The sequence below is a fragment of the Poecile atricapillus genome, chromosome 16 (assembly GCF_030490865.1).
Source record: "Poecile atricapillus isolate bPoeAtr1 chromosome 16, bPoeAtr1.hap1, whole genome shotgun sequence".
NCBI classification, from domain to species: domain Eukaryota; kingdom Metazoa; phylum Chordata; class Aves; order Passeriformes; family Paridae; genus Poecile; species Poecile atricapillus.
Window position 1 is genome coordinate 3,824,162 of NC_081264.1, and position 26,750 is coordinate 3,850,911.

At 44.8% G+C, this 26,750-nt stretch overlaps 1 protein-coding gene across 2 annotated transcripts; it reads right to left on the reverse strand.

The window, feature by feature from the left end:
* Nucleotides 1–338: 338 nt before the first annotated feature.
* Nucleotides 339–26,708, reverse strand: NAA25 (N-alpha-acetyltransferase 25, NatB auxiliary subunit). 2 transcript variants are annotated; one of them, XM_058851257.1, is made up of 24 exons: nucleotides 26,624–26,708; nucleotides 23,783–23,868; nucleotides 22,676–22,814; nucleotides 20,989–21,107; nucleotides 19,299–19,373; nucleotides 18,390–18,497; nucleotides 17,916–17,994; nucleotides 17,327–17,438; nucleotides 16,425–16,514; nucleotides 15,933–16,102; nucleotides 15,062–15,174; nucleotides 12,742–12,949; nucleotides 12,206–12,292; nucleotides 11,164–11,344; nucleotides 10,518–10,617; nucleotides 6,839–6,990; nucleotides 6,203–6,328; nucleotides 5,714–5,957; nucleotides 5,410–5,533; nucleotides 4,966–5,028; nucleotides 4,441–4,538; nucleotides 4,116–4,226; nucleotides 3,559–3,705; nucleotides 339–3,432 (listed from the first exon to the last, which is right to left on the reverse strand). In XM_058851257.1, exons 1-24 carry the CDS (start codon nucleotides 26,679–26,681, stop codon nucleotides 3,310–3,312), a joined length of 2,913 nt encoding a protein of 970 aa, XP_058707240.1. In that variant the 5' UTR covers nucleotides 26,682–26,708; the 3' UTR covers nucleotides 339–3,309. The 2 variants fall into 2 exon arrangements, with proteins under 2 accessions (XP_058707240.1, XP_058707242.1); XM_058851259.1 differs by having other exon boundaries at nucleotides 4,966–5,031.
* Between the last annotated feature and the right edge of the window lie 42 nt (nucleotides 26,709–26,750).

Sequence of the window (26,750 nt, forward strand, 5' to 3'; positions counted from 1 at the left end):
CTCATTCACTACCAGCCCGCACTTGGACACGGCCTGTCCTTAGCGTGGAAAGACTGGATGAAAAGCAAGCAAGCAACGCATAAAGAGCAGACTGACAGCTCATCAAGTAAAAGCACTGACCCATCCACACTCCCTCCCCCAGCAGACAGCATTCTGCACCTAATCCCCAGCTGGAAAACAATGTGCATTTTCCCTCTTTTTCAGTCCTTCCTCTGCAGGGTCTGCTTGTCCTGCACCAGCATAATCTGGCTTCAGCACGGGATTTACAAAGACAGTGCAGACAAGCACTTTGATCCCATCCAGATCATCCAGGCAGAAAAATGAGGCAGCAATACTGATTTGTAACGAAACTGACTTTTATATAAATTATAAACCCATCCAGTTTAAAGCAGTTCAGTTGCAGTTGTGTCACTTAAGTCCGTAGAAGGCTGAGGCGTACATATCTCCTACAGTCATAAATTAACAATAATCAAGGAAGAGAAAGTTCAGATAAGGCTGCAAATACAACAACAAAAAAAAATCCCTAAGTTTACTAACCATTAAAATAAAGTCATGATTATCAAGGATTGCAAAATATAAATGCAATTTTTGAACAGTTAAAAAGTACAAAAATGATGGACAACACAAACAAGCATTGTACAGTTTGTCCTGTGTGTAGACAAAGCAGGGTAGGAGATTTCCAACCTTTATCTACATCAGACACCAATTTTAAGCCGAGTGGAGTTGAGGAAATCTGTAAAAGGATCGTGGCTCATGATCCCAGTAGTATAAAAGCAGTATTTTTCAGTCTGTAAACAGTAGTCTTGGTAGCTTCTTCTAGGTATGTTTTTCAATTCATCACCCAAAGAAAATCCGAAACAAACAAAAACAAATCCTAAGAGTGGAAAAAAGAGGAACAGCAGCAATGGATTATAGTTTGAATTTCTTACCAGGTCCGTGTGGGACATATTCTGGAGGGGAAATGCTCTTTCGTAAGAAATATATAATATATTTAACTGTACACAATTTATAGGGGGAGAGAAATCCTCCCTCAACCAAGCCCCCAGTCAGTCAGTACAGAGTCATTTTTGTACACTGTTTCCTCCTAGAGAAACTACAGCTTGGGAAGAGACGGCCTCTGCTTTTAGAAACCACCGAGTAATCCAAAAGTTCTGTGTGTGACAAGGTCATTCCCTGAGGCTGGAAGTGGAAAGAGAGCAGCAGCTGGCACTGAGAACAGTCACTATTCCCTGTGCTGGAAGTGAGCGAGCCATGGTTCCACCCTGTCCCAGCCTCTGCCTCAGATGACACAAGTCCCCCCCACAGTTTCAGTTCTGCTTTCAAGGGATGCAGGAAATCTTTTTTTAACGCAGCTTCTGCTTGCAGGCACACAGGAGGATTTTAAATGCTTGGTTCTCCTAATCTTAAACCTCACTTACATCGTCAGCGTTGCTTATTGACACGACTGAGTTCAACCTGGTGTAGCAGCAGTGGAAGGAAACGCCAGCCTGGATCTGCCCTGGGACTGTCCCCTGTGTCACCTTTGCTGTGTTTGTGCAAAGCCCTCTGCAATCAGAGGGAGGGGACAGCAGCAGTGCCACTGTACCCCCTGACTGAGAAGGGCAGTGCCCATTTCTGGCTCAGGGCTGCTCTGAACTGCCCCACAGCACTGGGGTGGTTTTCACTCACCCTACACACCTGACAGCATCACCTCCAGTCACCAGCCTTGCTTTAAGGAGCACACCCTTCTTTCAAAAATGATATTTCCATACAACTTGACAGTTCTGTTTGGTTTTTTCTTTTTTTCTTTTTTTTTTCCCAGCGAAAGTATTACTATAAAACAGACTTAACACATTTTGGTATTCCTCCAGCCCAGAGCACTTACCAGACATTTTGATTCAACCATCAGGACATCCTTTACAATTTGACAACCTGCAGACATTCTTCCTCTTTCCCTTCCAGGATGGGGCAAAACCAAACTAAATCCAGCAAGAGCAGCTATGGGACTTTTTTTTTTTTTTTTAATACAGGGGATTTATTAAAAAAATACTCTCATTAACATTCTAGCATTACTAACAAAACAGAGGAGATGACAAAGGCAGTCAAGCTCTCTTCAAACTTTAAATCTAGACTCGGATACTGCGGTTCTAAAGCAGGAGATGAGGAATCTGTTTGGTCTGACCTGTCCCTTGTATTGCAGGTACATAAACTGTTTTTTTGCCTATCAATTTTAGGCTGCATTGCTTTTTGAACATGAAAAAACCCAGCAGAAATGCAGATTCTGTGGGAGCAGATGATATGGTCACACTTTCTAACAGAAAGCTTCATGAGCCAGTGCTTGGATAATCAAAGTTCAACTGCAAAAAGCAAGCACACAGGTACAAAAAGGATCTCGGCCTCAGACCACAGCGGAAGCAAAAGTTACCTCTGCCAACTTAAAACCAAAGCCAATAGGATTCAATTTCTATTAAAATATTGAAGTCTTAAAGTTTCAGTAATCTAAATACACTTTTTAAAAGTCATGACGTTGCTGTTTGACATTAAACTGACATGATACCAGCGCAGTGTCACACTTCACTGCAGCCATTATTTACAAGGTCTCTCGTTTTGTCTTTTTTTTTTTTTTTGCTGAAACACACATTCCCATTCACATTCCCATTCCCTTCTCTCTCTCTGAAGTTTGCTCCTCATCACATTTGCAGTTTTCCCGAGTTGTGCACAGACACCTCCTCCCTCCTGCTCTCTTCTGGAGGATCCTGCCCCAGCTCTGGATGATTCCCAGCCCACCACGGAGGCCTCACCTCTCCCTGATGGACCAACACATGGAATTCTGTCAGCAGGACCAGGTGGTTTGCAGACAAAACAGGCAGCTCCAAGCCGGGCTCAGTTCATCAGAGGCGGCTGAATGAGGACATCTACAATTCCTGCATTTCTAAGGCAAGGCCCATACAAAAATTATAAACACTGTATGGTGATGAAAATATCCTTGGAGATAGATGCTTTACACTGGATTGCTATTGCTGCTTCTAAAGACCATCTCCAGCTGGTTCTAGAGATCAAAAGGGAAGAAAGTGAATTTTCTCCTGTTGCAATATGTTTATGAACATGTATAAAAAGTGGTCAAACCCTAGGAAGGGTCCCTGCTTCTTTTATGTACAATAATTTAAATCAGCTCAATACATCTGTAATACCTAAAAAAAATTGTTTCATGATTTAAAGTCCTTCATGCATTATGAGGAAGTTCTGGATTAAAGTGATGGTAGAGTAGATGTTGCTTCTGTCTGGGACTCTGGTATCACTCCCTTGTGGAGTCTGTCAGTGATGCATTGCTCAAATCTTTAGTTTTTTAATGGTATCGAGTCTCTTTTTCAGCAGCTCTCCAATTTCCTGAACTGAGTGATGGTAACTGCTCTGGACCTTCCCTTGCACAGTCTTTGTAAACTTTTTTTCTTCCTGCAAAGTGCAAAAGAGAAATCACTCACTCCACAGCAACTGTTTAAATCCTCCCCTTTTACACTTTCTCCAACATCTCAAACACCAAAAAGAAATTCCTGAGTGTTTGCACGGGGAATGTCTTACCTGTAAAAGCAGAGTGTCCTTGAGGGACAGCTCTTCAAGTTTTAGTGCAGTCAGAATGATTTCAAGCCCTTTGATATGATCTATTACATTGGAAGTTAATGTCTGGAGTTCAGTTACATAATCCAGGAAATGGGTGAATACAGGTGGCTATAAAAACAAACACAGGTCTTGAATTTATAAACACATATTAATGTCCATTTTATATAACTCACTTTGTCATATATAATTCTCTTCTTCCCACCAGTGCTAAGCTACAATTTATCTACCCAGATAAACACTCCCAGCTGACAAGTTTACTGTGGTGCATTGCAGGCAGGAAGGTCAATGACACTCTAAACTGTATTTCTCATTTAAAAACCATCACATGATGTCACAAATATGACACAGCACTGATTTTAAACAGCAAAAATTAGCCTCAAGTAATCATTACCCACATCAACCTCCACAAGTTTATGAAAACCAGTTCATGTTCATGTTATCTATCCTGATTTTTCTTTCAGTATAAATAAGCTGTGATTAGGGGTGGGGGAAGAGAGAAAAAAAAATATTGTTTGTACCATTGCTACACTGCTTTCTTTTTTTTTCTTCTTCTTTTTTTGCAGGTTGGATTTGAAAGGTCGGAGGACACTGTCACAGTAACTCGATACCCACAGGGCAATGGAGATCGTCTGGAAGAAAGGTAAAAATATGTTCTAAGTTGCATTTACAGGAGGCCTCTGATTTCAGTGTTCCTGGTAAAACTCAGCATGATTAAAATAAGCAACAAAATCTCTCTTGAGTTCTCATGAGTGACTGAGATCAAACTTTCACTGTGTTTCAGTCCCAACATTTCTACTCCACAGTACTCCCAATTTTCTAGTTTCCAAAGGAAAAAAAAAATACCTCAACAAAGAAGACTAAGTTTTCTAACAGGTTTGGATGAGTTTTCAAGGTGCCATCTCTGACTTCAATCAAATCACCTTTACATTTATTGAACAAATCTGAAAAGAAAGAAGAAAATCCTTACTTGAGGATGAAGATCACCTTAAATGTGCGTTTTCTGTACACCAGGTATGTGAGTGCAGCGTGCAGAACTGTCAGGGCACTGACCACTGAGATAATGAGTCCTTTCCATCTCCTCTGAGTTCTGGCTCATTACAAACATTTCCACACCCCCATGAGCCCCCCCGACCCAAGCACCAGGAGAAGGAGCTGCCCAGGCTGGGAGATAAATGCACTGAAGGGCACAGCACGTTCTGAGCATGCAGCAGCTCCAGCACACAAGCCAAGGGCAATCCCAGCCTTGTTCTCAAGCTTTCACAGGGCCTGCAGATGCATCATCACAGCCCATCCCTGCAGACACTCCACAGCCATCCTCAGACAGCCAGGAAGCTCTGCCTTAGTGTCTGTTCTTGAGTTACCATTTACCTGTCAGTCGTTCTACTAAAGACTTGAAACTATTCCCTATCCTTTCCTGGATTTCTGCTGAGTCTTCTAGAAAAAAAAAAAAAAAAAAAAAAAAAAGAAGAAAAAATTATAAGTTACAAACTTCTGTTATTTTCTGCTTCCAGAAAACCAAGAGGCATTTAAATGCAATTTAGTGTCAGTACTCAAAGGCAAATGCAACTGCTTTCAAAGAGCAGCCAGTATTACAGCACCATATACTGTAGAAAAATGAAGACTTACATAAAGCATTAAATAAAGGCACTGGCTCTCAGATAATTTAGCATCAGACAGAAAATTTACACACAAGTAACAGTTTTGAGTCCACATCCTCCAACGCCCAGCAGCCTTCAGACTAAACAGAGACATGTGGCTCCCTCCCACCATGCACCACAGCAATGTGGTCAAACCCCTGCCCCAAACACTTACCTAAGCCATTGGTATCTAGTTCATAAATATCACTAACAAGATAAAACAAGCTAGTCTGGCACTGACAGCTGCCATTGCTGAAGAAGCCAGCCATTCGGGTAGGAGGAGGGCCAAGGACAGGATACTAGGCAAGAAGCAAAGAAAAAGATAAAGGTGTTGCAGCTTTTCCTCATCCCACCCAGTGCCTGGCACATCTCCCAGTCAGTCACACACCACAAACCCAGGGGCAGTTAAGTGCACTCTGCAGCCTGCACGATGCATTCCACGGTCAACATTTGGGGGAGAGCTTTTGCTTAACTGGTACCTGGATTTTTTGTTCTAGAAACTTCTTCCCCGAATCCACCGCTGCTTCCAGCTGCTGCAGCAGGGCTCGGATTGTGTCAATCTTGGATGAGACACCGTTCTCTGCAGTCTTTTCAGAATTCTTTGGTTGGATGGTGTGGCCAAGAGTTGGGAGTCCGCTCACCAGCCTCAACGTTAAAGACCGGATTCGCAACCACAGAGTTTCCTCCTCCAGGGAGAGCTTCCGATGCTCCTCAGAAATGTCCCTGGAGAAAGGCACCAAAGCTCTTCAGGCAAATGCTCCAGGCATAAAAGCCTACCCAAAGCTCCCCAATTCTGTATGACAAGGAATGAGTGGTCAGAAATTCAGAAAACTTTCAAGTTAGAAGGGCAGCACTGCCAGATGTGGTGGGTGGTGCTTAAGGCAGCCAGCCCAAGGAACACCGAAATATGGGAATTGCCCTGGAAGGAATTTCTTTGCTATGTGTGAGTTGAGGATATTTCTACTCACCTGTCCTTTGGATCCCAGCTAAACAAGACCGTCAGGTCTCTGTTGTCACGCAGATCTTTCCACGGAATGTCATCCTCTTCTGGGCTCAGACTCATGGACTTTATACTTTCTTCTAAACTGGTTGATCTGTAGGTAAGAACAAGCAGCACCAAATCAAACATCTGATTTCTGCAAAGGGAAAACAGCTCACTAACAGAGCATGCTCTGTGCACTGCTGAGCTCTTCCCTCTGTCAGGAATGTGACACACACGGCACTGGCAAGGATGTGAAGGGACAGCAAAATCAGAATCACAGAAGCCTGAAAGCTGGAAAAATCCTTTTAAGATCACCAAATCCAACCATCAATGCAGCATCACCAGCATGGTCACCACTAAACCATGGCCTCAGTACCCTCACTCCCACGTTTTCTGAACACTTTCAGGCATGGTGACTCCACTGCTTCCCTGGGCAGCCTATTCCAGTACCTGACAACCCTTTCCATGAAGGAATTTTTTAAAAACCTTTTAAACCTGAGACCACTAAAAGCAGGAAGAAACTTCAGGGCCAGAGCTGAGGCCTGAAGTTCCTGCAGGTTCAACTCCCCAAGGCCTCTCTTGGCCCACTCCCAGTTTTCCCCATGGCAGGAGCTGTACTCACATATTTGCTTCAAGTAAGAGGTCCAACAACATCCTCTCGGTGCGAACCTGCGCGAAGTGAAGGGAAGAGTTCAGCCTGTTCCTGAACGCGATGAATTCCGGGATCTTCTCAAACGCCCCGTACTTGTAGGCTTGGATGATGTATTCTGAGGTCTGCAACACAACACAGCAGCTCTCGTTAGGGACTTCCCAAATTAGGAACAACCAACAAGGTCACTGCCAAGGAACCGCGTTTCTGTGGTTTTTATGAGCCCAGAGGTGCAAGACCTGGTGGATTCTCAATCCCTGGGAGGAGTTTGCACTTCTGCTTCTCCAAGTCACCCGAGCAGTTTTGCTACTTTAAATTGGGAATGCTCCATGGCAGTGAGGTTTAACAACCAAACCAACACTAAACACGTTGTCACCACAATGAAAAACACTTCACAGAGAAGAAATGCTTTTGGAAGGCTCTTTTTCCTTTCCTTTTCCTTTTAGATGCACGATAGCAATCATTAATTCGTCATTTCATTGTGAGAAATAATTCCAGGCAAAAGAAATATAGCCCAGGTTTTCTGGAACTGACTTGGATGTGCATCATGTATTACCACAACATAGATTTTAAAAAAATAAAAATTACTCACACATTTTTGGTTTCTCTTTTTTATTAGAGTTTTGAATACAGTATCACATAGTGTGTACATGGCACAACACAAACACCACAGGAAACTCTCAGGGTCCATGGGATATTTTGCTTTCTCTCTGATGAAATGCAGCAATACAAGGCAGGCAGCCAATATTTCACTTCAGTCCAAGCAATCTCCAAAAAAAGAGATTTTTATGATGAAGGAGCCCCAGACAAGCAGTGTTTCAATGAAAATGTCTGTCGACACAGAGTGAACTATTTCTGCTCCCAGTGACAGCTGAGTTTTTACATCAGAATTACTCCACAACTGAGAAATTCTGGCAAATCAACTATTTTCTTCTGAACAAGGTTATGAACTGCACTGAAGATGAGAGGCATCAAAAAAGGCTTCCACTTAACTGAATTCTATATGGTCCTAACTGACTCAACCTGTCTGGAAGGCTCTTAGAGACCAGAAGGCAACACTCACAGATCCAAAACACCATTTTTTTTCCTCTCCAAACCAAGAAATGTCCTCTAGGGAGTTATCTTTATTTTTTCTCCCCCTAAGTAATTTGGTTATTTGCACTGAATGAAAAAAATATGCCAAATATTCAACAACATACCCTCTGATCAACAGCCTTGCAGAGGTGACTGTCAGGGACTGGGCTATGGGCTCTAATTCAACTGCATCCACGTGGTTTTTAAATCCCCCCAGGACACGTTGGAGTGGTTTGCCTGCAGTATCTGGAGAGATTAAAGATGGATGGACACAAGAAAATTAGAGAGATTACTGGTGATTCTGCATAGCTGAAGGAGGACTATCTCGAGGAGGATAAAGTTGCCTTTTTGTTTTGGCCAAATATAGCAATGCTGCCTTCTCTCTCCTCCCTGTCCTTGGCATCCTCTCCCAGAGCAGGAATAGTGGCAGCACTGCACAGCATCCTACGTGGCTGTTACTCATGGGATCACTCTGACACAGGATTCACGTCAGGCTGGGAAGTTCAGCAAGTCAGGAGAATTTTGGATTTATCCAAAGCAAGAAGTCTGATTCAGGAGCTCTATTTTTATGCCAGACTTACATCCCACACTTCCTGCACCAGGCAGAGTCCCACACACAGCTCTGTGCTGTGACATTCCAGCTATCTCAGCAACAACCTAGGGAGGAGCAGGCAGCACCAGAAATCTGTAAAAGGGGAACTTTTAAAGGATAGGCTCCTCTTTAACACTGCAGATGTGGTTCTGGGGCTTGAGTGGGAGCTGCTCCAAGCACCCTGAGCATGAAGGGGCAGCCCCAGCAGAACCACAGGAACTGGGAGCAGATGCTGACCTTGCAACATGTTTTATGGCAAGAAATCCTTCCTCAACCCCACTCTCGTCACACCATCATCCCCAGGGAACAGCACCCTGAACTGAGCCTTCACCTCCTGCCATTCCTGGCTGTAACAACAGCTTTTGAGGCATTTCCCATCAAAAGGATATTCAGGAGACAACCACTGGGAGTGTCCAGAGCACAGGAGAGATTTGGAGACCTGAGAGCAACATCAGCTCCTTTGGCTGCAACACCATCTCCAAGATATGATGTGGGTGGTTCCAGAGTCCCATCCTCATCTTGTCACATGAGGAATTCTGTCCTCCTGCTGCACCACTTCTGGCCTGTTGAAATCCCAACATTTTAAGGTGTAGCAGCAAGGCAACACCTTTTTGGGATTTCTGGAACACGAGTTGTGTTCTCCTGCCAACAAGCACCTGGAGTGCAGCCATCACCATCCAGGTAGAGACGCCGAGCCACTGGAGACATCCAGCTCTCCTCTGCCACAAGGAATGTCATTCATGCCACAGAGAATAACCTGCTCCCAAGGGAACCACACCTCAATTACTTCAGATTGTTTTCCATGGAAAGATGATTTCTTGATGCTTTACAACACAGTGTTCCCAAGCAGAGGAATAACATCCAGAAGTTTTTTTTCAGTTCATTTTCCACCTGGTGCCCAACAGTCGTGGGTTTCATTCAGACAGTTGGTTCCAGGGATGTTTTGTGTTAACATCCACCAAATGGCTTTTAAACATGACTGAAAAGTTATACCTCAATAAAAAAACCAGGTGAATCCAACCCTGGATCCAGGGCTTCACTGCCAGGAATCCAAAGCCTCTTAGCAAGTAGGAAAAAAAATGAGCAACTGAGGGATGCAGAGCAGAGTGAGCTCCCATCCTGTTGAATAATCCATGTGTATCCCTCAGGAAAATCTCCGTGTCAGACACAGCTCACAGGAACTCAGCACCTACACTCCAGGCACAGGGAAATGGCAATGGGAATCCTGTACCCAGGAACCAGCTGGGCTGCCAACAGAGCAAGCTGCTGCTTCTGAGTGGATTCTGTGTGAGAATCTTTGCTGCTCAGTACAGACAATTCCCATGTTTTTGTCTATTGCTGGGACAGTGGGAAAGCAAATTGTGTCACTGCACAGCCTCTGGAGCCAACTTAGCCAGTGGCTGACTGGCAGATTTACAACTGGATTGCACCTTTGTTTCTTAGGAAGTAAAAATAATCTTCTTCATCTACCTCTTAACAGTGTCCAGGGTGTGAAATACAAATACACAGGATATATTCCCATTCCTCAGAATGGGATGGTCCCTTTCAAGTGAAGTTCACCCTTCACCATCCACTGAAAACACACAGCTCCAGTGATTGTAACATAAAGGATTCCTCCTGTGCTCTGTAACTTTCCAAAATGCCAGATTTATGACACCAGCACTTATTTCCACATGACATTCCACTTCTATTCTTGCATAAAATCACGAGCATTAATTTAAAAGCAATCATACCTGTTTTAAGAGGAGCATTAAAACTTAAAAAATTAACAGAAAGGAAGCCGAAGCAAAACCTCATGTAATAGTAACTCACAAATCCTTGCAGTAGAAAATGCAGCTTGAGACAACCTTTGCTACAAAGCTGCACCTACTACTGCTCTTTGTTAGGTTTTAAACCCTTACATTTGCACAAGCCCTGCACAGGGCTTCTCTAAGACACTCTGCTGTGTTACAAGGTCGTGGTGGGGGGAGGTTTCTTTCAACTTACATCTTTCTGGTTGGAGTGGAAAAACCTGAGTGCAAAGTTGCAGGATTGGGAAGCAGCAGCGTAGTGGCCCAGGGAGCCGGCGTAGCGCGTCAGGAGATAACTGCAACAAACAGCACCAGGCAAACGTCAGCCACTGCCCTGGGAGGCAGCTGCACAGGAGACATCTGGACATTTAACAGCATTAACAGCCTTCATGGGCAAGTTCAGGCTTTTAGTGGAATGAATTCTCAATTTTTTAAAAGCGGGATGTGAGGGCTTGGAGTTCTTTTTTCACCTTAAGGGTGCAAGAGCTGCTCAGTGAGAGACCCCCAAATACACCAGCCAAGGGCTTTGGGTGTGTTGGCTTTCACTGGTGCTCCCAAGCTGGAACAACAAGCTCTGACTGGCAGCCAGCCAGCCATTTCACCAATTTCCTTCAGATTAATTAATACTCTAAAAAAATCCAACACAGATCAAAATCACACGGGGAAGACACTCCATAAAAAGGAGGAGCATGCTGTGGGTGTGCCTCCCAAAAGTCCCAGAACACTTTAGCACAACAGCACGTGAAAATGTGACAATCTGTTGAATTCTGGGTGGCAAAGGAAGCTGCAGCTGTCAGGATGGGGATGAGCAGGACTGATTATTCTCAGTATGTACCACCCACCCGATGGTGTCGTGCTGGATGTGCTTGGCGTCGAGGCTGGAGTAGAGCTCCGAGACGGGTTCAAAGGCGCCGAGCCGGCAGTAGATCCGGATGAGCAGCAGCTTAAACTGAGCATTGGAGGGACTGTGAGACAGCCCTTCCTCCAGGAGAGTCAGGCACTGCCACACGGCCGCCTCTTCACCTGGTGACAGACACAGCACGGGCAGGTGTGAGCAGGGACAGGCACAATTCCCTCTCCCCACGTTACACAACGCTCAGAGCGCTGCCAGGGATTGCACTCTGCAGATGGCCCAACCTAACACCTGCTCCAGCACTCCAGCTGCTCCCTGAGGGAATGCTGGGGGAATAATCCCTGCCAGGGAATATCCAGCTCACATCTGCACAGAGCACACTGCAGGAAAAGTGACTTTCCCTGATGAATACTGGGCTGTTTGGGAATTGCAGCTTGCACATTGCAAAAGAGCCAGGAATTCGAGAGCACACATCCACCTTCCTGCCAGAAAGCTGACCACGGATTTACTCAGGTTAAAGACTAAATCTTCCTTGGGAAGGACAAGGGTGTAACAGATAACAACACAGAAGGGCAGGAATATACACAGGGACACCCAGCACTGGACACTGTGGGATTAAGAGACTAACATAACGAAGAAGCAGGGGTGGAGTACAGGCAGATTTATTTCAGGGAACAGGTCCCAGCAAGTCTAGAAGCAAGGAATCCAAAAGGCAAAGTATGTCAGGAAGAGAAAGGAAGACTCTCTAAACACTTCTGGTATCAGAAAGGAGTTGTCAGCAGAACTCATGCAAAGGGAGAGAAAAAAGGAATTAATCAGAAAAATTAAATCTGTTTAGAGGTTGGTGAGATTCAGGATAAACACCAGCTGATCAGAGTGACTCCTGAAATACCTCATATTGCAAAAATAAAACAACCCAGAAAGCTCCAGGCCTCACAAGCCAGGCCAGGCACTCTCTGGCCACAGGGACAGTCTCCCTTTCCCAACCTCCCACAGAGATATTAGTGCAAGGTACAATTTTGGGAACGTACCTTCCAGCCACAGATCAAGCAGCAGGTGAACTGCAAGCAGGCAGTAATAATCTGAAAACTGCAACTCAGTTTTCAAACAAGATTTCCCTAAAAAGAGGAAAAAAAACCCCAGTTACCCTTGAATTACTAACAGTGCTGCCAGCTGATCTCACAGTCAGGGTTACTGAGAGAGAACCAGTTTAATTTATAAAATCAGAATTGTCTTAAAATCCAAACAACTTTACACATCACTGAGTGGCCTTTGGGGCACTTCAAACACTGACATCTGCTGCAAGAAGAAATGACTCCCTCAGCTGCAAGATTTACAAATTAATAACTCCTAACCATAAATGTGTCCTATGCACGTCAGTGAGAAAACCTGGCATTGCTTTAAAGCCAGCAAAGGACAAACTGACCATCTGAACTCCCAGGAAAACCTCATTTATCTTTAAGAAACATGGCTGAAAAGGAAAAAAAATAAAAGGAGCCACAGCTCAGGGAAGGTGAAGGGTAGAATCAGAAAGGAGAAAGCCAAGTTTTCATCAGATTTTCCTCACCGAACTCCAACCCGTGGCGGTATCTCAGCATCAGCTCCCGCACCACTGCCAGCTTCTGCTTCTTCTCCATGGCGTGGTAGATCCCCAGCAGCCTGGAGAGCTGCACCACACACAGGTGCTGCTGCAGGGCCTTGATGTCACCCGGCAGAGCCACCTCGTTCTCGGCCGCCGCCGCCAGCGGGATCACGTCCAGCAGCTGCCGGATGAACTGCAAGAGAAACCACGGTGGCAAAGGCTGCAGGGCTGCACCAAATAGGGAGGAAGCATCAATTCCCCCCTCCAATCAAACAAACAAAAAAAAGCAAGGTAGAAACATCCATGTTGATGTCACACAACCTGTGGATCAAGAGCAGCCCTCGAGATTTATTTATTTTTTGAGTGGATCAGGTTTTTTTTGAGTCGCTCGAGGTTTTATTAAGTTTCATCAAACAGATGCAGGGAAGAAGAATCAGGGGCAGGTTTCCAATTCATTGATACACCAGGGAGTTCAAGCACCTGTTAACACTCATGGTAATAAGAGATGCAATTAAAATAATTAGTTACTGACAGGCTTCTCAGCACACTTCCAGGCAATGATGGGCTTGCACTGTTACATTTTCCCTCAGCTCTGAAGTAATGTGCAGCACTCAGCGAGGTCATCAACTCTGATTAATGACTTCTTTTTGGAATTAAGCTGTAAGAAAAGCAGCTTCTCATTGTTTAGTTTTAATGGGAGACAAAAAACTCCTCACAATACACAGGGCTGGGCAGCAGCTTCTTGCTCTAAAACCCAACATTGTCTGCAAACTTAAATCTGAGTTAAAGCCAATGAATTCGATTTTACTACACTTGGTATTGACACAGAAGAACTGCATCAAATGCAAGCCCGAGGCAAAAAGCTCAGGAGCAGCAAGCACAACACACACCAATTCCAGTTTTCCCAAAGAATTTGATGAATGCTGTCTTGACAGATCTTTTCAGTTTGAAACTCTGCCAAGCTGAGCAAGGTCAACCACACCATTGGTTCTACCCTCCAATTTTACACCTCTAGGAAGTCAAGGTTGGTGTCATGACCATTATTTCTGGGCTATCTCACGTGTCAGTGGCCCAGCAAGATCGCGATCCCAGCTACTGAAGTGGAAAACTCATCAGCACTTCAGCACCATGAAACCTCCTCAGCTCCTCGTGTCCTTGACCAAGTTAAACTGCTGCAGGTGCTGCTTCAGGGAGAGCCAGAAAACCACCCAATACATCAGTTTGACACAATATATATTGCAGAACATAGTCAGTAAATCAGCAGCAGTTTTAAGGCCAGACAAAAAATTTTGAAGTCAGACTCATGGTTTTACAAACACTGTGACAAAACTGGAGTCTGAACTATTATTAAATGTAATTTTCCACTCCTGGTTTTGAATTTGTTTTCTGGAAAGTTAGGATGAAACCTCTTCAGTACTTTAGGGCTCCCTTACAATGGAATCACCATTTCCAGGACTAGGAGTTCAATATCCTGCTGGCCACATCTCTTGCCAGCAGGCTAAAATCACACCTTTAAACGTAAAACATCAGCAACAGCCATCCCTGCCACAGCCCCCATTCTCATCAGCAGTGGGGCTGAGGGAAGAGCTTGCATCAGGAGTCAAAAAATACTTTTGTGCATTTTGAGAACCTCACTACCTACACTTTGTTTACCAACATTTTATCCCCAGGCTCTGGCTGATCCTGGATTCTCTGCCCTCCCCAGTGCTGATCCCTGGACACAATGGCTCAGACAAACACTGGGGTGAGTGACAGAATTCCCAGCTGTTGAAATCACTCTGGGCTGTTCATGACTCTGCACAAATGGGCTTTTCAGAGAAACTCTTTTCCAGAGAGTTGTTTCAGAAAGAGATTCTGGAAAAAACTGCCATAGGTGCCTCCATGACCCCTGGATTGGGGTCAAAGTGTCCCTTCTTTGGCATTGCCAGAGCCATGCAAAGCATCTGTGACATCCCTGCAGGAGATCAGGGGGCAGTTTCTTCCCATTAAACAGAAACTTTGAGCTCAAAGCACCCTGACACCTTGAAAAATGGGAATAAAAATGCCAAAGGAATACCAGATCTGAGACTCCGCAAGATCAAACTCAGCTTTAAACCTCCAGTAAAAATCCTCTGAATGAAACTTCTCAAGTGTTCAGATGTTCATGATATTTCCTACAGCACAAAGAGTTCTCTGAATTTCAAGCAGAAAGTAAAAAAATTATGTTCCCAGTCTTTTAATATGATCCACAGGTATTTGAAGATAAAGGGGCCAGAATGGAAACAACCACTGCAGTTCCTGCCACCACTTCTTGATATTTCCTTACCTTTGTGTACTGGCTGGGTGGGAGGAGATCCACAAACACTTTGAGATCAGTAAAACAGCAGGGCTTGTCCCCAAATTTTTTGAAGTACTGGAACATTAGTTCTTCTGGATCACCTAGGAAAAAAGCCAGGTCACCTTTTTAACACCCTCCAGTAGAAGTGGAATCTGTAAAATCACTATGAGAAATCTTTGTTCATGCTTTTTTTCCACCCCCCTTCAGGATTACAGAGCGATTTAGGAAACAGAGAGCTCCACTACTGCAGATTTTAACAGAGGCTCAATGTCTCTGGTAACCAAGGACACATTAAAAAAAGCCCAAGAGCTTCATTCAAGCTCCTTTAGCAGATAAGAGCTCAGCAATCCAGGCAGGCACACGCAACCTCTGCTTATCTCACCACGGCTTCTTTTGGGATGGGAAAACAAAAGGAATTAGGAAATGGCACAGATGTTGCTCTAATCACACTCCCTTTCATTGATTCCCTAAATGCCATTTTGTGATGCAGTTTTTTAAAAAGCAAAACCTGGCCTTGCTGCCATAAAAACTTAAAACCCACTCTGAGATTTAAATGTTAACAGCAAGACTTTCCATCAGGAATACAGTGTCAGTGACTGGATGCTCCTAAATCCCTGTGGCCCTTTTGAAAACCTTCCTGCTGGCTTTTCCAAGCTCTGCAGTAGTCTGGAAATATAATCTGGAAATACCTGCCTTTCTTCAAAGTTCATCTTCCAACGCTTTTAAAATTCTTTACATACAGAACAACAGATTATTTTTTCCTAATGAAGAATCCATTTAACTCGGTGATTTAGCAGAAAGTTTGTGCTCTCTCTCCCTCTCTCCATGGATGAATTCCTCACTCAGGAGGGGCTCTTACCCAGTTTGTACTCATCATTGCAGCCCCTGTGTCGCAGGCGCCTGATCAGCTCCAGTTTGGCCAAATATGGTCCCCGCAGCGGCCGGGAGCTCTTGGACTCCTCTGTTATCCTCTCCTCGATGAAGTTCACAGCCTGCTCGATGGAGCAGTGCACCTCCCCTTCCAGAGAGCTGCAACCACACAGACAAAAGGTTCTTGGAGTGTTCCCACTGATAACACACGCTCAGCACACTCCCAGGACAGGGAAATGATGGATTCTCCAACTCAGTCATCACAGAAAACATTGAGCTGGAAGAGTTCTATAATGTACAATTTCCATAAACTATTCCCAGCCTCCAGATTAAAGCAGAAAAACCAGACAAAAACAAAGCAGCAAAAACACATCACTTGGGTTCTGACATCAAGAAGTCACTCTAATATTGATCATATGAACCCAAACAGTTTGCTGTAGCACAAAGGGAAAACAAATCCACAGTAAAATTCTCAACTTACTGCTCTTCCTCTGCTGGAGGCGTCCAGGATTCATCAATGAGTTTAAACACTGAATCAAAGTAAGTTATATAAAACTGCCAATCATCTGAGCTGAAACAAAAATCAGGCACAGGACAAAGTTTAGGGAATTGCCAAAATCGTTAACAGCTAAAACTACATTTCTTGCCAAAGCTGAATTGAGGAATAACACATAATCGTATTACAGGAAAAAAACCAACTGTAATCATGAAATTGTTTCCTGTTGAAAAGGTCTCAAATCTTAGGAACATCATCATCCTGAATTTCTGGAAACATATTAAGCAAAATCATTTCAATTCAAAACTGAGGCAAGCTATGAACTCTCCTTCTAAAATTCACATTCCAGTCAGAGTTCAGCAACATCCTCTCAAAACGTGAAGGCAGAAGTTTCTCTTCTCCATTTAACTTATATCTAAGATGAGAGTACAGCTAAATTCAAAAGCAAACACCACATCTCTCCTGACAGTTCTGAGACAGATTTGATCCCACTGGAATGTTCTGTCTCCTGATGCATCTGTTCCAAGCATGCATTTCCCACAAGGAAGTCTGGCCAAATGGGAGAAATCTAGATGTAGAAAATTTAATGTAAAATCATGGACAGGATGAGAACTGCAAAGTCAGAGCTAGACAGCTAGCACAGAATTTAGAAATAAGGAGGTAAACAACCTTTTATTGCATTGATGTGCTGCTAAATTCTGCCTGAAAAAAGCAGCAACTCCAGTCCTGACCCTGACTCTCCCTGTGACCTTCACCACGCCTGGCTTTGGAGAACCTTCCCGATATTCTCCTATTTTAACCACAAAAGCCACCAAACAAGGCCATTCCCAAACAAGCAGGGATTTTTGCTCCATCTTTTTTGCAGGACTGCAGGAATCCTCTCTCACTTTTTGAGCAGCAGCCTCCGGGCCAGCGCGTTGCACTCGGGCCACCTGTGCAGCTTCTTGTACATGGCCATGCACTTGTTCTCCCGGCTCTGCAGCTCACTCGTCAGCTTCTCTGCAGCAAAAACACATGGAAAGCTCAGCTCATCCCTGCATTTCTTCCCTATTCCCTGCTTAAACCTTCTCATTCCAGCCCAGCACCAAACCACCAGGTCTAACGCAGCAGCAGCCCGCAGAAAGATTTCCCATGGAAACCTTCACATCCCAATTCCAAGCGCATTTTAATCTTCACTTAAACTCCTCTAAAATGCAGATATTGAAGACTTTTCAGTTTTGAAGATGGCAGCTACAACCAAGAACATGATCCCAATTTACCACTGCAAAGCTCAGACCTGAACAGTGTTTAAATATCATCAACAAAGTAGGCAAAACCAGGTTGCAAAAACACCTCCAGGGTTTACACTGAGGTTAAAACTGGTGTTAAGTCAGGCTCCCTTAATTATTTTTCCTTTTTTGAAAGGACAAGTCTGAAACAAAGGGGACCTGATACATATTCTCCACACAACTCTTGATTTGTTGAAGAATAAATTACCTCCAAGTTTTCCCCTCACAACATCTAAGGCTTCCTTGTACTTCTCCAAACGTTCCAGGATCATGTAGTACAGTTCCACCTTAAAAGAAAAATTAGACTGCAATGAAATTTGCCAGGAAGATCACATCCAGGTGTGCCAAAAGAGAAACTAGGGGATACCAGGCCTGCAAAGCTATCTTTAGTATCCCAAAGGGTGCAATACTCAGATTTAGGTCTTTTTTTCCATTCTTAGTCCTCAGATTTTTCTTGGGGCCTCCCAGAGAGCAAAGCACTTCATCAGTCAAATCAAACACTACAAATTGCCTCAGCCACAGGATTCTGAGGCTCTCCTAACCCCCTGCTTTTGGTTTCCCTTCTGTCCCCAACATTTATATTTAATTCCAAAACATTGTTGATTATTTTAAGTTTTCCAAGGCAATCAAGTTCCCTCGACAGTGCATTCCTTGTCTCAACAAAGTTCAAACCAAGCCTTACTTCAGCCTCAGCTTCAATCTTGTCCTCTTTCACCATTTTTTCCACCATTCTCTCAGCAAGTGGCAAAAACATCGTCTTGGAGAGGTTTTCATCCTGTGCTGAGATAGACTGAGGAAGAGAGGGGTTATTGCAACAGCTCAGCAGCTTTCTGTCATGTCCCACCCACTGCTCTTTTCACTTTGGAAGAGGAAAAAAACCAAAACCAAGGTGCTCCAGTCCCTCCCAGCCACCTGTTGGGAGCTGCCATCTGTGACCTGAGACTGCAACTGCTCTGGGAAAAGGCAGCAATAAAATTGGTGCTACACAAAAAATCTCATTTTTGATCAGCTCAACCAGAGCCTTGCACCTCTGAGCCCACAAACCTCGTGGTAAAAACATGGAGCCAGAACACTTTTGTGTTTTAAACAGCACAGGATTTTAGAGAATGTGATTAAAACCCTCCAAGCTTATTTTTGTTTGATTTTGTGTGTGATTAGTGCCCAAATGTGCAGCAGCAGCACAGCTGATCTGTGCCTATTCCTGCAGACTTGCTGCTAATTCCAGAGCTCTCATTTATTCCCTCCAAGAGCTTTTATAACCTCATTAGAGAGGCACAATTCTGACTGAGAAACTGCAGAGAGTTGAGGATTTATTCATTATCTCTGCCAAAACAACAGGTGGATATTAGTGCAGATCAGAGAATAATTCAAGTTGTATAAAAGCTGTAAGGCAACAGTTAAATTGGATTATAAACACACCTCAGCATTTATTTTGGACCACAACAATAATGCTGCTTAAGAAGGGCTCAGTCTTTCTCCCAGCATCACAAAGAAACAGCTCAAACACAGATTTTACCCAAAACCATCATGTTTTCCCTCAGAACATTTCTGCACCAGCACTGGCACTGCAGCAATCCAACACTGCACACACCTGCATGATCAGGCTCATCACGGACCAAAAATAATACGGATTTTTGGGAACAATCTTATAAAGTGCCATTCCAGCCTGAAAAACAGAAGACACAAGTTTCACCATTCCTGAAATAGATTTATTTCTAAGATCTCGTGATGGGCGGGCCGCGGACAACACAGGATTTGCACATGGGAGGACTTTTCCCCACCCGCGAGCTCTTCCCTCCTAAAGTACATCCCTGAGGAAAACAGAGGGTGGAAATGTTTCCAGGGACTTTGTGTGGGTCTGACAAGGAACAGCAGAGTGCTGATTGCCTACACAGATGACAGCTTTAGCTGGAAGTGGTAACTCCAGGAGGAAGCAGGTTTTTTTCTTTGGGAATCGGGGGATATCCAGTGCTGAAGGACACAGCAAACTCACACCTGCCTCAACACTCACTTCACACCCACTGAGACCCCAAATTTAGGGGCACCTCCACATGCAAAGCAAGGGGAGCAAAGGTTGAGCAGAGAACTTGGTTGAACCAAAGCAGAGCCCCAAGAATTCACAATTTTCCCAATCTCATTAACAGCTATTCCCATATTTCCCTCACAGTGCCTGTATGTCAACAAAGGACTTTTACACCTACAAAATTTCAAGAAACTACACATAACAGTCCACCACCACAGCTGGACTTTTGTGCCAATTCCCTGACTGCAGCTGGCATTTTCCAGGATTTTCAGCTGGAATACCCCAGAGCACAGGACACTGGGGTTTATTTTCATTCCCTAATCAGGCACCATCCACACACTCCTTGCATCTCCCTGAATCCAAAAGCTCAGGGCAAGATCCCACTCTGACAATGTGATATTGATGTGATCATTTGATTCAATTGATATTGAAAATGATAACTTAATGAGATCCACATTTTTATGTCACTTCAGACATACAAAAGGTCACATAAATGTTAATTATTATTATTATTATCTGTGGCATTTTCTCCACTCACGACCGTGATCTGTCACATCTAAAGTTTGAGCTGTATCATGAGGTTTCTCATTTCAGGTACACCAGTAACTCCTTATTTAAGCCAAACCTGTGCAAAAATTCAAGTCACAGCAGGAGCAAGAGGGAGTTCAGCACTTATTTCTTGGCTCTCTGTGCTTTTTTACACAGAAGAGTGAGCACGCAGGCCTTGAAAATCATCTTCCTTTTACAGGCATTCTCCAGGCACCTCATTTGGAAGGGATGAAAACAAAACCAACCAGTGTGACACTGTGCTGCCAACTGAGAGGGGATATTTCAAGAGCTTTTTAGTTTCCCTTCATGGAATGACACCAATACAAGTTGTATTTCGGATGCTCACGTAAGAGCATGGGGAGGATTTATCTTCCTAAGGTTAACAGAGAACTAAGGTCAGAATCAGGTGTGAAAATGTGGATCAGAAGCTCTTCCTAGATGTGTCTATTCCACAATTCCTTTATTTTGTACTGTCAGTACAAAACCACAGAGGAGTAAAAGACACAGCTTTAAGCAAACAAAATTTTTGTCTTTAGACAACCCACCTCCAAAAAAATGAGGTTTAAACCTCTCCACAAAAACCTACCAAGAGTTTAACTCCTGCATTAACCCAGCTCTGCTTTTTTGGAGGATTACTCATAACAGGTAAATGTGAGTAAAAGAGAAAAATACACTTTAAACCAGCCAGAACACAAATTATTGGTCATACCTGTTGCATCTTCTTGTACTCTCCAACCCTGGCATAGGCCATGAAGAGGTGGGAGTGATACTCTTCACTGTTGGGGACCTTCTTCACAGCTGCCTCATAAAGTTTAGTCACCAGCTCGGCTAAAGCAAAACCAGATGCTAGAGTTAAGACCAATTTGGGAAAATTTTAAAGCACAGCTCCTTAAAGAGCACCAGGGATGCTCTGAACAGCAAATTGCACCCATCAGCCCCAAAAATGTTGCTCTGTCCCCCAGGCACTGCAAACATCAGGCAAAGGAGGAAAGCGCTTAAAAAACTCCAAACAAACCTCAAAACAGACTTAAATCAAACTAGAGTTCAACAGCAGCAACTGAACTGTTCAGGAGAACTTCAGGTCTACTTTTAAAGTAAGTTTGTATATTTTTGAGCATTAAACTGAATGAGGGTTTCTCCTGTTGGCAGAATGACTTCTCCATGTGAATTATGTATCAAACACTTTCAGAGCCTAACAGCAAATTAATTATTCTTATCACAGGTTAATTAATTAATCATATCCTGCTATTTCCCAATTGCCTGTATCAGTATTCTGAACAATTATTTCACACTAGACTTTTTAATAACAGGTCTATCATGACAAAATACTTCTGATAGGACAATATGCAAAACTCTCTCACATTTTCATCCTTCCATATTCTTTTTTCTTATACAAAATATTGTAGCTCAGAAATAGAAAAGCAAATGTAAGTTGCCTTTTACAGTTTATACATCCCTGACACAGATACAGAAAACATCTAATTACAATTTTCTTGCAGGACCAAAAGTGGAAGAGCCTCACACGCACCAGTTCCTGAGTTACAAACCTGAAAGTTACAAAGCTCAGCTTAATGGAACAATTAATTAATTGTTAACAATCTTGTCATTCACAGGGGTTTATGCTGAACTCAAAAATATTTGTTTTCCTCAACAAATGATGCTTTAACTCCACAAACACACACAAAGAAATCAACTGGGAGAACATAAGCAACTGCTCTTTTGCAGATGGATGCAAACAGCCTTTTCTGAAGCTGTTTCACACCTTGATCGTTTCTCCAGCAGTAAATTTTGGTGCTACCACCCACCAAAGCTCCACAATAAACATTGGTTCCACCACACCACTCTCCTCAAGAAGCCCCAGAAACAACAACTGTTCAAGCTGCAGAAAAGCAGGATAGGAGGTCTGGCATCTTTCTGAAAAGCACAGGAAACCTTCCTCCATCACTGATGATTCAGTATTTTGAAAATACAAATCACTACAAGGAACCTGACAAAGCTGATGTGGCCAAACTGGGAGGTCAGGATCTCCCTCCTGCTCTTCACCAGTTTCCTGAGGCCTGAACCCCTCACCCTGTGGGATTTGTCATCTCTGTCACTCTGCTGACAACAAATTCCAGTAGTTTCATTAACAAAAGTGAACACTCAGGCTGCTGGATCATTACCAACACTTCATTTAGGACCTGCTATACAATTGTGCTTGTAAGAAGCCTGAATGAGGATTTTTTTTCACTTTATGAAGATCACTACAGCATTACAACAGCCATCACTTCAATTCTGAATCTCTTAACAGCCTCTCACATACACAGATCCTGGATTTTACACATTTCCCACCAAACTGTGGGGCACAAACCTTCTGGAAGAACACAAACAGATTTCTGGGAGAGGAACAAACTCACGTCTGTGCATTTCCCGGTAGAGAATGGTCAGTGCTTGCAAGGAATTATCATCTGTGGGTTCAAGTGCTGCTACTTCTTGTGCCAGGGCATAGGCTTCATCCTGCTTGCCAGTCCTCTGCAAGCCAATGGCCTTCAGCACCTGTGGACACAACACAGGCAGCTCTCAGAGACAGTCTGCATCTGGAAACCCTCTCACTCCTGCTGGGAATCACCTCACTCCCTCTGCAGAACTCCAGGTTTTATTAAGCATTTAATTCATGTGGCTGGAGAGGAAAACTCCCAAATGCAACAGCATCAAAGAAGGGATCTGACTTCTTAATAAATGTTGAGGTTGCCCCAAGGCATCACCACATGGTTTTCTCTACCTGCAGGCTACAAACGGACCTGTGCTGCCAATTTTCCTTAGTTTTCTTTCACTGACTGCCCAGAGAGAAGTGACAGAAACAAGATTCAGGTCAATGACACTTGCTGCAGTTTGGGAAGCTTTCGAAATGTAGAAGTGGAGTGAACTGCAGAGGGAAACCCCCAGGGAAATGAGAAAAGCAGAAAGAGAGTCACACATTTGGGAAAGGAACAGAACTCCCTTCCCTCAACAGGGGCACAGCAAGGAAGGTGGTGAACAAGCAGAAGAGCAAATGCCTCCAAGATCATGGAATGCTTTGGGTAAGAAGAGACCTTAAAATCATCTAACTCCACACCCTGCCACAGGCAGGGACATCTTCCATGGACCAAGCTGCTCCAAACTGGCCACAAACAATTCCAGGGATGGGGCATCCACAGCTTCTCTGGGGAACCTGTTCACCTCGTAAGGTGTTCCCCAGACATTTCCTCCCAAGGAGATGTTTTGATCCCAACCCCAGGGCTCCACGAGGCATTTCATGTGCCAAGGTCACCTGGAGTGGTGCTGACAATCAGCCCAGGTAGAACCAACACTCCTGTCCTTACCAGGGCATCTGTACGAGTTTTTGGGCAAACAAGACACAGGTGAGCTGGAGCAGAGATATTCCAGAGGGCTCAGAAATCACTGTGGAAGCTCCCAGAGAAAGGGGCAGTGGAACACCCTGAGATTTGGGCAGAACGAGCTCGGTGCCCCCCAGTCCCACTCACCTTGGCACAGTGAAGGTCCTTGTGCTTTTTGAGCAGTTTATCTGCTTGCTGGATTGCCATTTTATTATTGCCATTATCGAGATAATCTGCAGAGGAAGAGCACACACAAAATCACACCAGAACACCAAGGCCATTCTGGAAAGGCACCTCCAATTTCACCACGGAGCATCTGCTGTCACCCCAGCAGCACAAACCACATTTTCCCTGTGCAGTTCCTCCTAAGCCAAACATTCAGGAAACTGTCATTTCAGGGATGAGGGATTCATCTCGTTGTACTGGTTTTAGTCATTCAAACAAACAAGCTTTTGTAATTACTCCACACAGATCATTACAGCAACAAAAGAGACCCATAATAGAGAGGATTCTGCAGCAACAGCTCTTTGCTGGCACTGCAGCTCCAGCGCTTCAGCAGGAAAAGTAGAAATTAATTTGGTGTGTCTTTGGGAGACTTTAAAGGACTTCTAACAGGCAGGAGGTTAGAAACCAAACACACACACTGCAGCAAAGTGGGAAACACCTGTCCACACCATCCATACCTTGGGCAGAGCAAATCTGTCCCCCTGGAGTACCCTGACCCTGCCACCAGACTGGTTTTGAAGACACAACTGTGAAGCATCAATATTTCCTAGGGGGATATCCCACTATCCAGTGAAACTTCAGCTGCAGAAAACCCATCTCCAGACCCTTTTCTCCTTTTTTACCTCAGAATCACAATTTTCAAATTGATCTTTATGTTATTACACGATTACAAACACGCAGTTTTAGACCAGGACATGATCCCTACATCTTCCCCTTCCTTCAAAAATTCCTCCTTCCTCACCAAACCCAGCTCTGCTGCCCCTCACGTGCCAAGGGGAGGAAGGGGCTGCTCACACTGCTCTGGCCTCTTTCCTCAGTTAACTGCAGTTACATCACGCACATTTTCCTCATCAAACCTGTCGTTCCCATTATGAGCCAGAACGCTTTTACTGAGAGGTGACCCTTGGCAATCCTCAGCACAAACTGTGCATCTATTCTGATTTACAGATTTATGTTCAACAGCTTCCACATTTGTTCCCGTGGCCAGGTGGATATTTAAAGCAGAGTTAATTGGGCTCCTGAGCCCATCCACAGCAAAACTCTCACAAGGCAGCCTTTCCACACTCACCAAAATAAACATTGTTGCATGAAATCCAGTTTGAGCCACAAGACTCTGTCTTTCTTCACTGTGTATTTAAAAAAAACCCACCCTCAGTGTCACCTTTAACATTAAAACTTTGGGGATTTCTCAGTGATTTCTCAGTGAAGAGGTTTCAAAGGTGTGGAACAGCACATCAGAGGCTTCCTGCTTTAAGGCTCTGTCACCCACTTTAGTGACACACAAATTATCCCCCACGCTGAGCTGTCTGACTGGGATTAACAGCTGTGCCAAAAACATCTCAGCTTTGGGTGTCCCAAAGTAAATCAAATAACCCCCAAACCTCTTTAAAACCACGGCAGAACGAAGAGATTGTATTTTCCTAACAAAACGGGTTGTTGGAAGTCAGTGCAGCTTCCATAGGAAATGAAGCTGAAGGAAAATAAACTTCAGCCTACGTTAGTTCATAGGTGGGGATGTTCAAAGGCTGGAAATGCAACACCTGAACCTTCAGGTGAAGGGAGAACAAGTCAAGATCAAAGATAACCAGAGCTGTCGAGGAATCCTGGGGAACCACGGCACAAACCCAGGCACACTCTGAAATCCAGAGGCAGATCCTGGACCTCACCCTGCAGCTCTCCAGCTGCTGATGTGGGGAAGTTGTGTGTTTATCACACGCTTCATTTCGGCTTCTGCAGCACCACAGCCTGAGATCAAACCTCGCACTGCAGAGAATCCTTCCCAGAACGAGCAGAAAGGAATTTTAAAGCTCTCCACAAAATGAACGCGGTGAGATGCTCAGCATCATCCGCTTCGGTATCAGCTCAATTTACCCGGATTTTTCCATTTATACCATTTCTTACACAGGTTATAACAAAAATAACTGCACATCAATGAAACTGCCAATCACAGCACGGATGGGAAACTAAGGGAGAAAACCTCAAAATCGTTACATAAAGACAAACTGCAACGAACTCGAACACTTCTAATGGAACAAAATCATCTTCTTCCCTTTCCCTGGAACCCATCACGGATTCAGCCTGTACTGCACCATCCCTCTGCCCCGGCAAAGGACATCCCAAAGCACCTCCAGCCCCAAACCAGGGCAGCTCTCCGCGTCTCTAGGGAGAGGTTTTTATTCCTGCTGAAAAAGTTAGGGACGTTTTCCTCAATCTCTATCAAATCTTCAGTTTTAAGGACGAAACGATACCGTAGCCCGGGGAAGTGTTTTCCTTTTCTTTCGCCGAATTTGCATAGAGCCAAGCTTTGCCTACAACATCCGAAGCAACCCCAAGAGCACAGGCTACCCTCGGGAATACCGGGGGACACAACAACACCGGACAATTCCTACCGACACCGTCCCCTTCTACTTCTCTCCTGCCTCCCAATTAATTCCCCCAACAGCGTCACCGCTCCGTGCCACAACATCCAACACAACTCCGGGGCATCCGCGGCTGCTCCTTCGGGGATGGATCCACTCCCGGCTCCTCCGCAGCAGCGCACAAAGCTCCGGCCGGGGTCACCTCGGCTGCGAGCGGCGCCGGCCGCGCTCCCCGCCTCAGGCCGAGGGGGCACCCCCGGGGCACGGCGGGACCCCGGCCCGGCCGGGCGGGCGCCGCAGCCCCGCAGCCCCCGCGGGGCCGGGAGCGCGGGAGGGTGTCGGGGGGGGCTCGGCGGGGCCGCGGTGGCGGCGGGCCCGGGGCGGGGGCGCGGCGGGTCCGTACCGTAGATGGGCCGCAGGCGGCGGTCGTTGGGGTCCTGCACATGGCCCCGCGCCGCCATGATGAGAGCGCAGAACGCAGCGCGCAGCCGCGGCCGGGGGCGGGCAACGGCGAACGGGCCGGCGGGGCG